This window comes from Cololabis saira, chromosome 13, assembly GCF_033807715.1.
Source record: "Cololabis saira isolate AMF1-May2022 chromosome 13, fColSai1.1, whole genome shotgun sequence".
In the NCBI taxonomy this organism is placed as follows: domain Eukaryota; kingdom Metazoa; phylum Chordata; class Actinopteri; order Beloniformes; family Belonidae; genus Cololabis; species Cololabis saira.
The window spans coordinates 38431569-38445460 of NC_084599.1; the positions used below are offsets into that span (position 1 = coordinate 38431569).

At 41.7% G+C, this 13892-nt stretch overlaps 1 protein-coding gene across 1 annotated transcript in view; it reads right to left on the bottom strand.

Annotated features, from left to right (window-relative positions):
- tut4 (terminal uridylyl transferase 4) overlaps window positions 1-13892 on the bottom strand; it is a 49800-nt gene that overhangs the window by 22194 nt on the left and 13714 nt on the right. Inside the window, exons 4-12 of the mRNA XM_061738860.1 lie at window positions 11077-11193; window positions 9512-9689; window positions 7439-7527; window positions 7312-7363; window positions 6965-7034; window positions 6630-6756; window positions 5535-5654; window positions 3367-3561; window positions 970-1144 (exon numbers count right to left, since the gene is read on the bottom strand). Coding sequence (XP_061594844.1) covers window positions 970-1144; window positions 3367-3561; window positions 5535-5654; window positions 6630-6756; window positions 6965-7034; window positions 7312-7363; window positions 7439-7527; window positions 9512-9689; window positions 11077-11193 — 1123 coding nt within the window. The remainder of the gene's footprint in view (window positions 1-969; window positions 1145-3366; window positions 3562-5534; window positions 5655-6629; window positions 6757-6964; window positions 7035-7311; window positions 7364-7438; window positions 7528-9511; window positions 9690-11076; window positions 11194-13892) is intronic.

The following is a 13892-nucleotide window of genomic DNA, read 5'->3' on the forward strand; positions in this document are numbered from 1 at the left end:
GAGATCTATGGGCTCAAATTAAAGCCATAAATATTTTGTATTATATTCTGTAAATAAACTTTGTACTTGTAGAAATATTTTGTGCATGTGCAAAAAATATTTGTACTTGTAGAAATATTTTGTGCATGTGCAAAAAAAGTACAAAAATAGAGACATATTTTTTATCAACAAAACAAATTAAAAAAATTTCAAATAACAAAATAACATATTTAAATATTTTTTGCACATGTACAAAATATTTCTACAAGTACAAATATGTTTTGCACATGCACAAAATATTTCTACAAGTACCAATTTTTTTTGCACATGCACAAAATATTTCTACAAGTAGAAATATTTTGTGCATGTGCAAAAAATATTTGTACTTGTAGAAATATTTTGTGCATGTGCAAAAAAAGTACAAAAATAGAGACATATTTTTTATCAACAAAACAAATTAAAACATTTTCAAATAAAATAACATATTTAAATATTTTTTGCACATGCACAAAATATTTCTACAAGTACCAATTTTTTTTGCACATGCACAAAATATTTCTACAAGTACAAATATTTTTTGCACATGCACAAAATATTTCTACAAATAAAAATATTTTTTGCACATGCACAAAATATTTCTACAAGTACAAAAAATATTTGTACTTGTAGAAATATTTTGTGCATGTGCAAAAAAAGTAAAAAAATAGAGACATATTTTTTATCAACAAAACAAATCAAAAAAATTTCAAATAACAAAATAACATATTTAAATATTTTTGCACATGTACAAAATATTTCTACAAGTACAAATATGTTTTGCATATGCACAAAATATTTCTACAAGTAAAAATATATTTTGCACATGCACAAAATATTTCTACAAGTGCAAAGTGTATTTACAGATACAAAATATTTATGGCTTTAATTTGAGCCCATAGAGATCCCCCTGGACGGTGCGGTGGCTTCTCTTGAACCGGACCGGCCACCCACCTTCGATGGCGAGCCGCCGCCGAGGCCAGTTCTTGCCCTCCCGGGACAGCAGCTGCTTCAGCCGGATGCTGATGATGTGTTCCTCCAGAGCGAACTCCAGCGTGTAGAAGCGCAGCAGCTCCAGCCACAGCTGGCCCAGAGACGCCCCCTTGCCCTGGTCCGTGGTCAGGTTGATCTGCAGGAGGAAGCAGGAGAGGTCAGCGCGAAAAACACAAAAACAGGCTGGTTTTTCTTCTTAAAAGTCATGAATCAGTAACAATTAACTGGGTTTGTGTCTTAATTAGCTATAAAATGACATTCACTGCGTTTACCGACGTCAGTTTTCCCACGTCGGTAAATTTGGTGTTTTGATAAAAAAAAAGAAAATAAACAACCTTTTATCTGTTTTGACTGTGTGCTGATAGGCTTTCATTCCCCTTTAAAGGGGAATGAAAGCAGCTCAAGCAGTAAACAAATTACCGTAGATGACCATTTAGTAGCCCGGGCGTTTAATATGTTAAATCCACTTGGACCCCAGGCGTTTATAAGAACCAGGCGGGTATTTGCACCAGGCTACAATTTATTTTTGCAATGAGCAGCACCAGACCATTACTTACAAAGAACATATGAGATCACCATAAACCACTGGAACTAAAATTGTACACACTGTACACAACACAACACCTCACGACGAGCTCCCGATCACGAATCGTGAGGTCGCAATAAAATCAAGCGTGTTTGAAATCCTGGTCTCTCCTCGTGAAGGAATCACAGTTGAAGCAGCTACGACCCGATTGGACTCATCCTTTCACAGAGAGCATGCGCAATCTCTGATGTTACGTCAAAAACTATTATTTGTAGTTTAAGTTTTGCAAATTCACATTACAAATCATGTTTTAATAGCAAAAAAAAAGAGCGCAGTTCCACGTACGGTGCGTGTCGCCGCGTCCCCTACGCCGTAGGCTCTGCGTTGGTGTAACGCGGAACCATAAATCAGCCTTCAGTGTGTGCGCTGTCTGCTGAACTCTTTTTTCTCTTCTCGTTTTGCTGGGACGCCGGGTTCCTCCGCCGAGACCTTTTGCGGTACGCGTTCTTTGTTGTGTCTAAAAATGATTCGCAGTGCACACACCCAATCAGAAACGGTACAGATATTTTGGGATTTTAATATATTAAAAAAAAAAATTATAAATAATAAAGAATCCCCATAACCTTTGATCAGGTTGGCAGGACGCACGTTTGGGTGTGGGAACAGCCCACCCCTGCCCCAAAACCGGCCTCGAGTTCCAGTACACAGACTTCAGGTAAACATGTGCATTTTATATGCATGCAAACATTTTTGGAGCGGAGCGGGGTGCAGTGTTACTGGAGCGCTGAGCGGTTATGGGTGGAGCGTTTTTTTTTTTCTCGTGCTCTGATATACAAAGACAGTTTGTCTGTGTAACGGCGACACACGGAGCTGATCAGAGCAGTATGAACGATACTGTACACAATACAATGCAAATACAGTGTTATTACCAGGTTATTACCGGTAGTCGCCCGGGCGTTTAATTGAACCGGCGTTTATTATGCCAAATGGGCTCGGACCCCCGGCGGCTATTAGAGCACAGGCGCGTATTTGCGCGCAGGCGACTATTTGGTCATCTACGGTATTTTAGCTTGTCTGATTTATTCTGTCACCAGACACACAGCTTGCCATGAAGCACCCGGCATTTTTCAGGTATTTCATGACAAACCGTGTCCGATAACAGAGAAACCAAACAAGCTACAGTAAATATAGATAATATGAACTTCAGAATCAGAATCAGAATCAGCTTTATTGGCCAGGTTCGAACATTGTCCAACAAGGAATTTGACTCCGGTAATTCATTGAACTAATATAACATTTAGAAATTTAAGCTGAAATGTCCAGCATTTTCTCTAAAGAAAAAGAGTTTTCAAAACTAGTGGGACTACTGGAATTAAAGTTCACCAGGCAAAAATGTAATGATGAGAAAAAAAAAAAAAAAAAGACATACAAATCGATTTTTAGGAATTAATATGAGAATCGATTTAGAATTAAAAAAAACGATTTTTGTCAACACAGGCCTACGCAAGACGCAAACAGGACGTCCGTTTGCGTCTTTGAGGAGGTCCTTTGAGGATTTCCAGCACCTGAATCAGGACTTGCGTACCATCCCATCCCGTACCGTCGCATTTATCGTGCATTTATCGTTATCGAGGTAAAACTGCCCAGTTTATCGTGATATTGATTTGAGGTCATGTCGCCCAGCCCTAGCTTTAACCATATATGTCACAGCTCAGTTTGTCCATGTCAAAGCTGCGGTGTCCCCCAGGGCTCTGGACTCAGACTCCTTTCATTCCCCCTTCACTTGCGTCCCCCTTGGTAACATCATTGAATAAACGCTCGGCTCGACTCACCAGGCCTTCCGTGTAGTGACCGTCGTCAAGTTTCTTCTGCTCCGGCTTCGACCTGCTCTCCCCCCGGGCCTCGTTGCGGTTCTCCCCCCGACCCTCCGTGGAGCTCGGGGGTCTGTGCTCCCACTTCACGAACATGTCCAGCACGATTCCAGTCAGGTGATACTCGTCCACCCGCTTCACCTCGAAGCCTTCGATCTGAACGGGAACAGAAATGAGCAGAAACTCAAGGGGGGGTTCAGGTCTGCAGCTCGGTCCAGGTAGCGGACTTCCTCGTCCCCGTCACCCTGCTGGTGAGACGCTGAAGTGCAACAGTTTGCTCAGGGAAAACTTTTACAGGTATTAAAAATAAATCAAATAAAAAACATAATCCTTCATGTTTTTGTTGAACACCTGAACCAGCAAGACCAGAACCTGAAAATCAGACCTGCAGGTCTGGATCCAGACCTGCAGTTCCTCTACTGACCACCAGGGTCTGGATCAAGACCTGTCTGTTAACTTAAATAAATAAATATATAAACATATTTACAGTCTGGTACTAAAGAAAGGAACAGTTTCTGTCTGGAAACGCCCATTAACGGGAGGTAGAAGGCGTTGCCGTGACGACAGGAGTTAAAGAGGGAATCTCTGATACAAAGATGTTTCAGTGATATTTTTAAACAACGTGTCTCTCAGTTGGAGGCTGAACAACTAACAAAAGGTTCAACATCTCAGTCCCTCGGTGATGAGTAATCTGATTACAATCTTCCGTCTCCAGAGCTCCAAGGCCCTTTCACTACTCCAACAAGGAAGTGACTCACGCCGGGAAGCTTTTCGGAGAAATGAAACCTAAACTCCGAGCCTTAAGTTTCACCGATGACATCACGGTGTCCGTCGTCACGGCAACCCCTCCCACACAAGCCCCAGCAGCGTTTCACCACCGCCACATTGATCACATTTATTACATTCATCAATGATGAATATCAGCGTAGTTTAACGGGTCGTTTATGTTTATATTATTGTGATTTTTAGCAGGAACAAGTGGGGTTTTATCAGACTGGAACAAACCATAGAAGAAGAAGTGTAACTATAATTTGTTTAATATCCTTTTGAGATTCATTTGATTCATATTTAACATAAACAGAAGTTTAAAGTTGGAAGGCTTTACAGGCGTCTCTATCTATATTTATTTTTGTTTTTCATGATTTCACCTGCTATATTAACACAGACAACCCCCCTGCCCCGACAGGTTCACATGGAGGTGAAATACAACCATAAAGGACCAAAACTGTTTTAAAACCAGGCTGTAGATGTCAAGTTGGACGTTTAAACTAGGGCTGCAGCTATTGAATATTTTGGTGATCGATTATTCTATGAAATATTGCATCGATTAATCGGATAAAACTTACTTTTTCTTTATTAAAGCCCAATTATAAATACACAATAGAAAACAAGACAGATTACTTGATTAAAAAACAACCAATTTGTTTCTTTTATGAGAATAATTGACATTTATTTACATATTATGCTAACTAGTACATTTTCCAATAAAAATAAATACAATTATTTTAAACTTAACATTTCCTGAAACATTAAAAAAAAAATTTTTTTTTAAGTATCAAAAATAAAGAATATTCTCAAACACTGCTTTTAAATTGTGCAACTTCACATTCAGAACCAACACGTTTCAACGGAGACGCTTGGCTGTGGACTGGGACAAGAGTCTTACACTATGTTTTTATTATTTTTATAGATTTTGTATTCATTTTTAATTTGAAATAATCCAACACTTTCCGCATCTTTTTTCTCTTCCTCTTATTACTTTCGCTTTGCTTCGTTTTCTCATTGTCCCTGTTGTCAGTCCCGGCCGGCTAAACTGTTCACACACGTTACGAAAAGCGCGATGCCGCCTTCTTCCGCTTTGTAAGGGACACATGCGTGTTAGCACGTTATCACGTTAAAAAGAAGCTGTGCGAAACGTGAAGTTTAAATTTATTTTTTATTTAAACGAGGCTTCGAGGCAGAGGAAATTCCTCCATCATTTTTTGTAATCGAATTACTCGAGGAATCATTGCAGCCCTAGTTTAAACCCTGAAGGTCACCGACTGACCCGCCCTTCGAGCCGGACCCCGGTGGCCAGCGAAGGAACTGCAGCGTCGTCGTGTAGAGAGACCGATCGGAGACTCACGTACCCAGCGGCCCAGGTAGACGGGGAGGACGGGATCCTTCCTCTGCTGCAGGAAGAAGATGACCATCAGGGCCAGCGAGTACGACGGGACGCCTCCTTCGGACTGGCAGTCGATGTGACACAGCTGCAGACAAACATGTACAGGGAAGATACGTTTTTGAACTTTATTCAAACTAAAATATCAACCTTTATGATGCAGGGAACCTCTGGCCAGTGGTGCAACTACAGACTCTGGTTACTGCAGTAAAACCGATGGGTGGATCATCGTTTGATCTTTTTAAAACACAATTACACGGCTACAAATCCTGAACTCAACCATGTTTTTATTTTCTAGTTCTCCTGAATACTGATCTGTTTTTTTGTTCTATTATTCCATAAAACTAAAGGTCAATTTAAAAAGAGAGAACAGAATCTAAAGACAAACTTTAAACCGTTATAATTTTACAACCACGTCATGGTGCATCGCCACACAGCCAGTTCCCTTGGAGATGACCCGGTGGCCGCCTCTGTAACCCCTTCAGAAGGGCTGGTCCCTGTAGCACTCTATAATGTAATAATTTCCTGAAAATGTAATAACCCCTAAAAATGTAATAAAATTTGCACTTAACTCAATCGAAAATTTAATAAAAGCCAATATAACATAACATATAAATAACATTTTTACCAATAATGTAATACCTTATTACATTATTGGGAATTTATTACATGGTACTCAAAGTCTGCAATTTAACCCAATAGTCATAACATTCTTAGATACTTAAAACACAAAATGTAGAACTCTGCACTGAAAATGAATATATATATTACATTATTTGTCAAGTATTACATTATCAGTTTTGGAAAAAAAAAAAAAAAAAGACCCACCTATAAATGTAATAAATAATAAGGTATTACATTATTGGTTAAAAATGTTATTACAATATCAGTTAGGATATATTATTACATTATTGGTGAAGTTATTACATTATTGGATTTTATTACATTTTGGATTGAGTTAAGTGCAAATTGTATTACATTTTCAGGCGTTATTACATTTTCAGGAAAGTATTACATTATAGGGTGCTACAGTCCCCCCCCCAGCGGAGGTTCCCGGTCTTACCCTGGCCCAGTAGCGGAAGGCCAGCACCAGAGGAGCCAGTCTGGGTTCCAGTTTGACCAGAGCTGCCAGGTGGTTGGTGGTGAGACAGGCCACGTCGTTCCCCGCGCTCACTTTACACATCAGACCGCTGCGAGAGAGAGAGAAACCAGTCACGGAGGGCAACAGCTGGGAAAAAACACCCATAATGCACTGCAGTCTTCCTATCAGGTGGATTTTTCCTTGTTGCACTGAAGTCGGCTCGCGACTCAAAGGTCAAAGGTCAGACCTGGAGAACACCAAAGTCCATCTAACAGTCAACATAGTTGAAATAAATATCTGTATAAATACACACTCACCTGCAAGGGTCTCGGCAGAACACAGCGGGAACTTTGGCGTGAAAATCTGACTCCACCTCAGAAAACTCAGCTGGAAACACAAGAGGACAGGAAGGTAAACAAAAGAAAAGAACGAGCGTCGCTCTTCGTTACAAACGTTACAGTTTCCTTGGAGACGTAAACAAACAAACTAACAAACAATACTGAAGAAAAAAAACAGTCAAATGAGTCAAAAGCGCTTAGTTGCATCGCTTGCTCGGGGTCGGTTGTCATGGAAACGGGACGGGAGCCTTGTGAACCGTCCTGTGTAAGAAACGTCATCAGGTCAAAGGTCAGATCTCAGGCGGGCTCAGACCGTTGAGACTTACGGGTCTTTTTGAGGATTTCCAGCACCTGAATCAGGACTTCCGGCTGCGTCATCTGGAGACGAAAGAGACTCGTTAGCGTCACGTACTACGGAGGACGTACGACGCCCTGAAGACACGGGCGACTCACCGTGGAGGGGTAGGTGACGTCGATGTTGATGTCGCTCGTCTTGAAGGCAAAGCGGGTGAGACAGGAACCGTAGAGACGGAGAGAACAAGCTGGAGGAGCAAAGATCAGACCAGGATGTTAAACACAAATCTGTCAAATATAAACGTCATCTAATGACTAATGAGTTACTGACTCGATGTCGTTCACCTCCCTGAACCTGGACCAGAGAAAGATGAAGAGAATTGTCTGACGTTCTAGAACCATCTATCATCCAACCATCCATCATCTATCCACTCAACCATCCATCCATTGTCATCCAATAATCTATCCATTCATCCATCTGTCCGTCTGTCCGTCCGTCCATCCATCCATCCATCAATCAATCATCCATCCATCATCTATCCATTCATCCATCTATCTATCATGTGTTCATTTGCAGTGAAATTTGTCAGTTTTCATGAAACAATTTGATTCTTGTTGGGCAGCACTGATGTGTGTCCATGTTTACAACGAGCACTGAAAATGTGTATTTTCTGCATTCATTTAGTTTTTTTATAATTTCCTGTTAATTTGCAGACAGAATAATCTTTGTGAAGTGTATTCAGTGGTCAATAATTAATTCTGAATTTCTACAGTGACACATATCATGATGTATCGTGGATGAAATGTCTTGAAATGTATAGATTATCGCAGAATCGCTGAATCGTGATATTTCAATTTTTAGATTAGATTAGATCTTTTTGTGATTGTTATATAACAACGAAACTAAAAGAGCCATCCGTCAGTGCTAAAAAATAAATAGATTCATATAGAGAAATAGAGTAATAATAGTATGATATTATCATTATTGATGGCAAAATATCGTGATATTATCATTATCTTGGTCCACATTGTTGGCCTTAAAGGGATTGTGACATGAAAAACACATTTTTCTTGATTTTTTGTGTTTAGTTGATTTTCGCCTACGACCTCAGATCAGACGAGACAACCCGCTGCATAAGCATATTACTAAGCGGAGGAAAAGAAACTAACAAGGATTCCCTCAGTAGCGGCGAGCGAAGAGGGAAGAGCTCAGCGCCGAATCCCCGTCCGAGCGGCGGGCGTGGGAAATGTGGCGTACGGAAGACCGCTTGCGGTCGGGGGCCTGAGTCCTTCTGATCGAGGCTCAGCCCGTGGACGGTGTGCAAGACAAAATCACATACCATTGATCCACTGTCTGCTGTGTGCGGGGAGTTTGGGGGAGAGGAGGAGTGGAGGGGGGGGGGGGGGGATGGGGGGGGGGGTGTGGTTTGGAGGAGGAGCGGGGCAATGATTGACAGGAAAGGGGGAAAAGGACGCGTTTTTCACAGGCAAAAAACACCGTCATAAAAAAGCCAGGCATGGAGTACTGGAGTGAAGTTTTTCTTGTTACACCCTTTTAGACACATTTGAGGGATGTTGGCCAAGACTTTTTATAGTGTTAAAAGCATGTTAAAAATTATGTCACAATACCTTTAAAGGAGCTTGAGGCCGGATTGTGGCAAGATTTATGAAAAAAATCCGTATACGTTTTAAGTTTTCTAGTAATAATTTCAGATGAAGCGTTCCAAACCCAAAAGAATGAGCCCTCTAGTGTATCTCTCCTTTGCCTTGAACAGGCTGTGTGCTGCAAAATGTGCTGCAATTCGGTCCCGAATTTCCTGCGCTGTCCTGTGGATGTGACGTCACATGACGCTGCATGCACGTTCTCCCCGTTCTCCCGTGCCGGCTTCACTGTTGGCTGCAGTACCCCCGATGGCCGTCGTGGTGAAGGGTGGCGCTAGAGAGTCTCATTTCTTAAAAGGAGCCTCATGCTCCTTTAAGTCGGACTCGTGGGGGGAGTTGGAATCTAGCACGGCTGCCCTTTGTCACCGATTCTGTTCACTACTTTCATGGACAGAACCAACAAATTCTTCCTCATGTTGTCTATCTTCAAACAGCAACTAGAGATGGTTTAGACACCTAAAGGGCCCACGAGGACTAGACCAGCGTTCTCTGGTCCAGGTCCATTTCTAAACAAGAACTCTCCCTCTAACAGTTCAGACTAAAGACGACATCACATCCCGCCGTACAAACCTGCCAGGTGCCTCTTGATGACCTCCTCCATCCGGGCCACCACCACCTTCCGGGTCTCGAACTCCTCCTCGGAGATGCCTTGCTGCCGGGCCGTTTCCACCACGGCCAGGTCCACGGCCCTCAGCTGGGCGGCGGAGGGCGGCGGCAGGGCCCTCAGCTCGTTCTCCTCCTGCTTTTCCTGACGGAGCACAGCAGAAATTAGTGACTACGTTAACATGCAGTCAATGGCCCTTTTCTAGCCGGAATATTAGCAATAACCCGGTTTTGCATGGCTAGGTAAACACCAATAACCCCTTTGAATAACCCGAATTTGCTCATATTCTGGTTTTTAAAAACCGGAATATGACCCCTGGGTTACTCCTTTTCTAACCCGAATATTTGGTCTTGTAAACGTAATGGGATATTCACATCAAAAGGAACATGAATCTGTTTTCTGCTAATGTTCTTTTCGCAAGGAATCTTGGTCTTTTGAGACCAGGAAGCGACATACGGAAATTCTCACGCCAGTCGGCATCGTGAACTCCATCATTACTACCCGTTCCCACCAGTCCTGACTGCACCTTCATTTAAACTTTCTAAAGTGTCCGGGGTCTCTGGTGGAAACGGGTAGCATGGATATGGACGGCACAGCTCCGGCTCCAGTTGCCATTTCTTCACGTTCTCGCCTTCCATTAACCCTTGTGCTGTCTTTGGGTCAAAATGACCCAATTCTTCTATCCTTCTTTCCTCCTGCTTCCTTCTTCCTTTCCTCTTTTCCTCCTTTTTTACTCTCCTTTACTCCTTTTTCTTCCTACCTCCTTTCGTCATTCGTTCCTTTATTACCTTCTTTGCTTTTCCTTCCTTCTTTCCTTATTTTCTCCATTCCTTCCTTCTTCCCTCCCTTCTTTCTTTCTTTCCTTTTCTCCATTCTTTCCTTCCTTTCTCCCTTCTTTCCTCCCTTCCTTACTCCCTTTCCTCCTTCCTTCCTTCTTTCCTCCTTTCTCCCTTCCTTCCTTACTCCCTTCTTTCTTTCTTTTCTCCTTTCTCCCTTCCTTCCATCTTTTCTCCCTTCTTTCCTCCCTTTCCTACTTCCTATCTTCTTTCCTTCTTTGCTCCTTTCTTCCTTCCTTCCTTCCTTCCTTTCTCCCTTCACCCTCCCTTGACCCAAAGACAGCACAAGGGTTAATGAAGAAGGAGACGAGGAATAGGTTTAAGTCCTGGTGATGGGTCAGTACCAGCATCAAAGCGCAAAAGAAGGCGACTTGGGCTGTTGATTATCCGCCGTGCTGCTGTTATTGTTGTTGTTTTGAATTTGGATACAGGAAGAAGAAGCGGAAATTACGGGAATTGCGTCATGACGTTCTCCGTGCGTCGCTGGTTTGATCGAGATATCCCAAATGATTAATTACCATGTAAACATAGATAACCCTGTTTGCTCACGCATGTAAACAGATTAATCCAAATGTTTCAGTAACCGGAATATTGACGTTAACCTGAATTTGGACTGCATGTAAACGTAGTCAGTGATGGTGTCCGGTTCCTCCCCCCCCCAATGGGCAGCAGAACCGCGGCTCGGACTCACGTACCGTGATGTTCTTCTTGTGCCTCTTCTCCTTGATGTGCTTGTGAGCACCCTGGACGTTCTCGATGTGCACGGAGCACAGCTTGCATAAGTATTGGTAGTTGGGGTATTCGGGGGACTGCTGCAGAACCAAACAGGAAACAGGATCAGTTTGATGCCGAGAGGAGAAACGTTTAAAGAAGAAACAAAATCAGGTAAAAGGAGGGAAAGTAAAACTACAAGTCTGACTTTGATGTCGGTAATCAACAACCACACCTAATAATAAATGCCAGAGAGTAAATAATTATATTGATTTTTGCCTTTTAAACAAAGAACTATGTGAGTTATGAAGTCATGTCACCCAGGTAGGAATGGGCGATATTTTAAGGATTTTACAATATCAGCTTCTGTAGTTTATGACGGCTGCTAAACAGGACAAACAGGATGTTGAACGATTTAAGAGAATGAAGACAAAGGGCACAATGAATACATTTAAAGAAGAGCTGAATACGCAGAACTGGGAGTGAACTAACAACTCTACAATTTAGCATTAGACTAATGTTATATTACTTTCTGCATTCCTTTATAAGTATACATGTTTGTTTGGGGTTTTTGTTGTTTTTCTTAAGACCCAGAAAAACTGGATGAAAGTAAAGTGTAATTATGGAATACCGCAGACGTTTTACGTCATCTACCCTTTCAGACACGTTAAACAGGATTCATGTGTAAGTTTATTGTTATGCGTGTGCACATTGGTATGTATTTATTTTGTCTACATTCATTGAAAACATCTAATTATTTATAGTGTTAACGTTGTTATACAACAGTTTTGACGTGTCTGGAATGAATCAATAAAGGAATGAATAAATGAATGAAGTGCAGGAGTAGGCATGTGTTGAAAAACATTGATTCTTCGATTCTAAATCGATTTTCATATTAATTCCTAAAAATCCGGACTGAGGAAATGTCACCCAGCTGTGTCGATGTTCCATCCATCCATCATCCATCCATCATCCATCCATCATCCATCCATCATCCATCCATCATCCATCCATCATCCATCCATCATCCATCCATCATCCATCCATCATCCATCCATCATCCATCCATCATCCATCCATCATCCATCATCTATCATCCATTCATTCATCCATCCATCCATCATCCAGCATCCATCCATCCATCCATCCATCATCCATCCATCATCCATCCATCATCCAGCATCCATCCATCATCCATCCATCATCCAGCATCCATCCATCCATCATTCATCCATCCATCATCCAGCATCCATCATCCATCCATCCATCATCCATCATCCAGCATCCATCCATCCATCCATCATCCATCCATCATCCATCCATCATCCAGCATCCATCCATCATCCATCCATCATCCAGCATCCATCCATCCATCCATCCATCCATCCATCATCCAGCATCCATCATCCATCCATCCGTCATCTATCATCCATTCATCCATCCATCCATCCATTTTTCATCCTATCCATCCATCCATCTATCATCCATCCATCCATCCATCCATCCATCATCTATCATCCATTCATCCATCCATCCATTTTTCATCCTATCCATCCATCATCTATCATCCATTCATCCATCCATCCATCATCCATCCATCATCCATCCATCATCCAGCATCCATCCATCATCCATCCATCATCCATCATCCAGCATCCATCCTCCATCCATCCATCATCCATCCATCCATCATTCATCCATCCATCCATCATCCATCCATCATCCAGCATCCATCCTCCATCCATCCATCATCCATCCATCCATCATTCATCCATCCATCCATCATCCATCCATCATCCAGCATCCATCCATCATCCATCCATCATCCAGCATCCATCCATCATCCATCCATCCATCATTCATCCATCCATCCATCATCCATCCATCATCCAGCATCCATCCATCCATCCATCCATCATTCATCCATCCATCCATCCATCCATCCATCCATCCAGCTAACATCCATCCATCAAGCATCCATCCATCCGTCATCTATCATCCATTCATCCATCCATCATTCATCCATCCATCCATCATCCATCCATTCATTCATCCATCCATCCATCCATCCATTCATTCATCCATCCATCCATCCAGCTAACATCCATCCATCAAGCATCCATCCATCCGTCATCTATCATCCATTCATCCATCCATCCATCCATTTTTCATCCTATCCATCCATCCATCCATCAATCCATCCATCCATCCATCATCCATCCATCACCAGACCCAGTAACAGTCCTCCTGCTCACAGAGCCACGTTAATAGATAACGTATTTACTAATCTGGTAGAAAACTAAACATTAAGTTTAAGTATTAATGAACAATATCAGCTTCTGTAGTTTATGACGGCTGCTAAACAGGACAAACAGGATGTTGAACGATTTAAGAGAATGAAGACAAAGGGCACAATGAATGCATTTAAAGAAGAGCTGATTAAGCAGAACTGGGAGTGAACTAACAACTCTACAATTTAGCATTAGACTAATGTTATATTACTTTCTGCATTCCTTTATAAGTATACATGTTTGTTTGGGGTTTTTGTTGTTTTTCTTAAGACCCAGAAAAACTGGATGAATGTAAAGTGTAATTATGGACTACTGCAGACGTTTTACGTCCTCCATCCTTTCAGACACGTTAAACAGGTTCATGTGTAAGTTTATTGTTATGCGTGTGCACATTGGTATGTATGGGATGTATTTATTTTGTCTACATTCATTGAAAACGTCTATTTATTTATAGTGTTAACGTTGTTATACAACAGTTTTGTCTGGAATGAATCAATAAAAGAATGAAT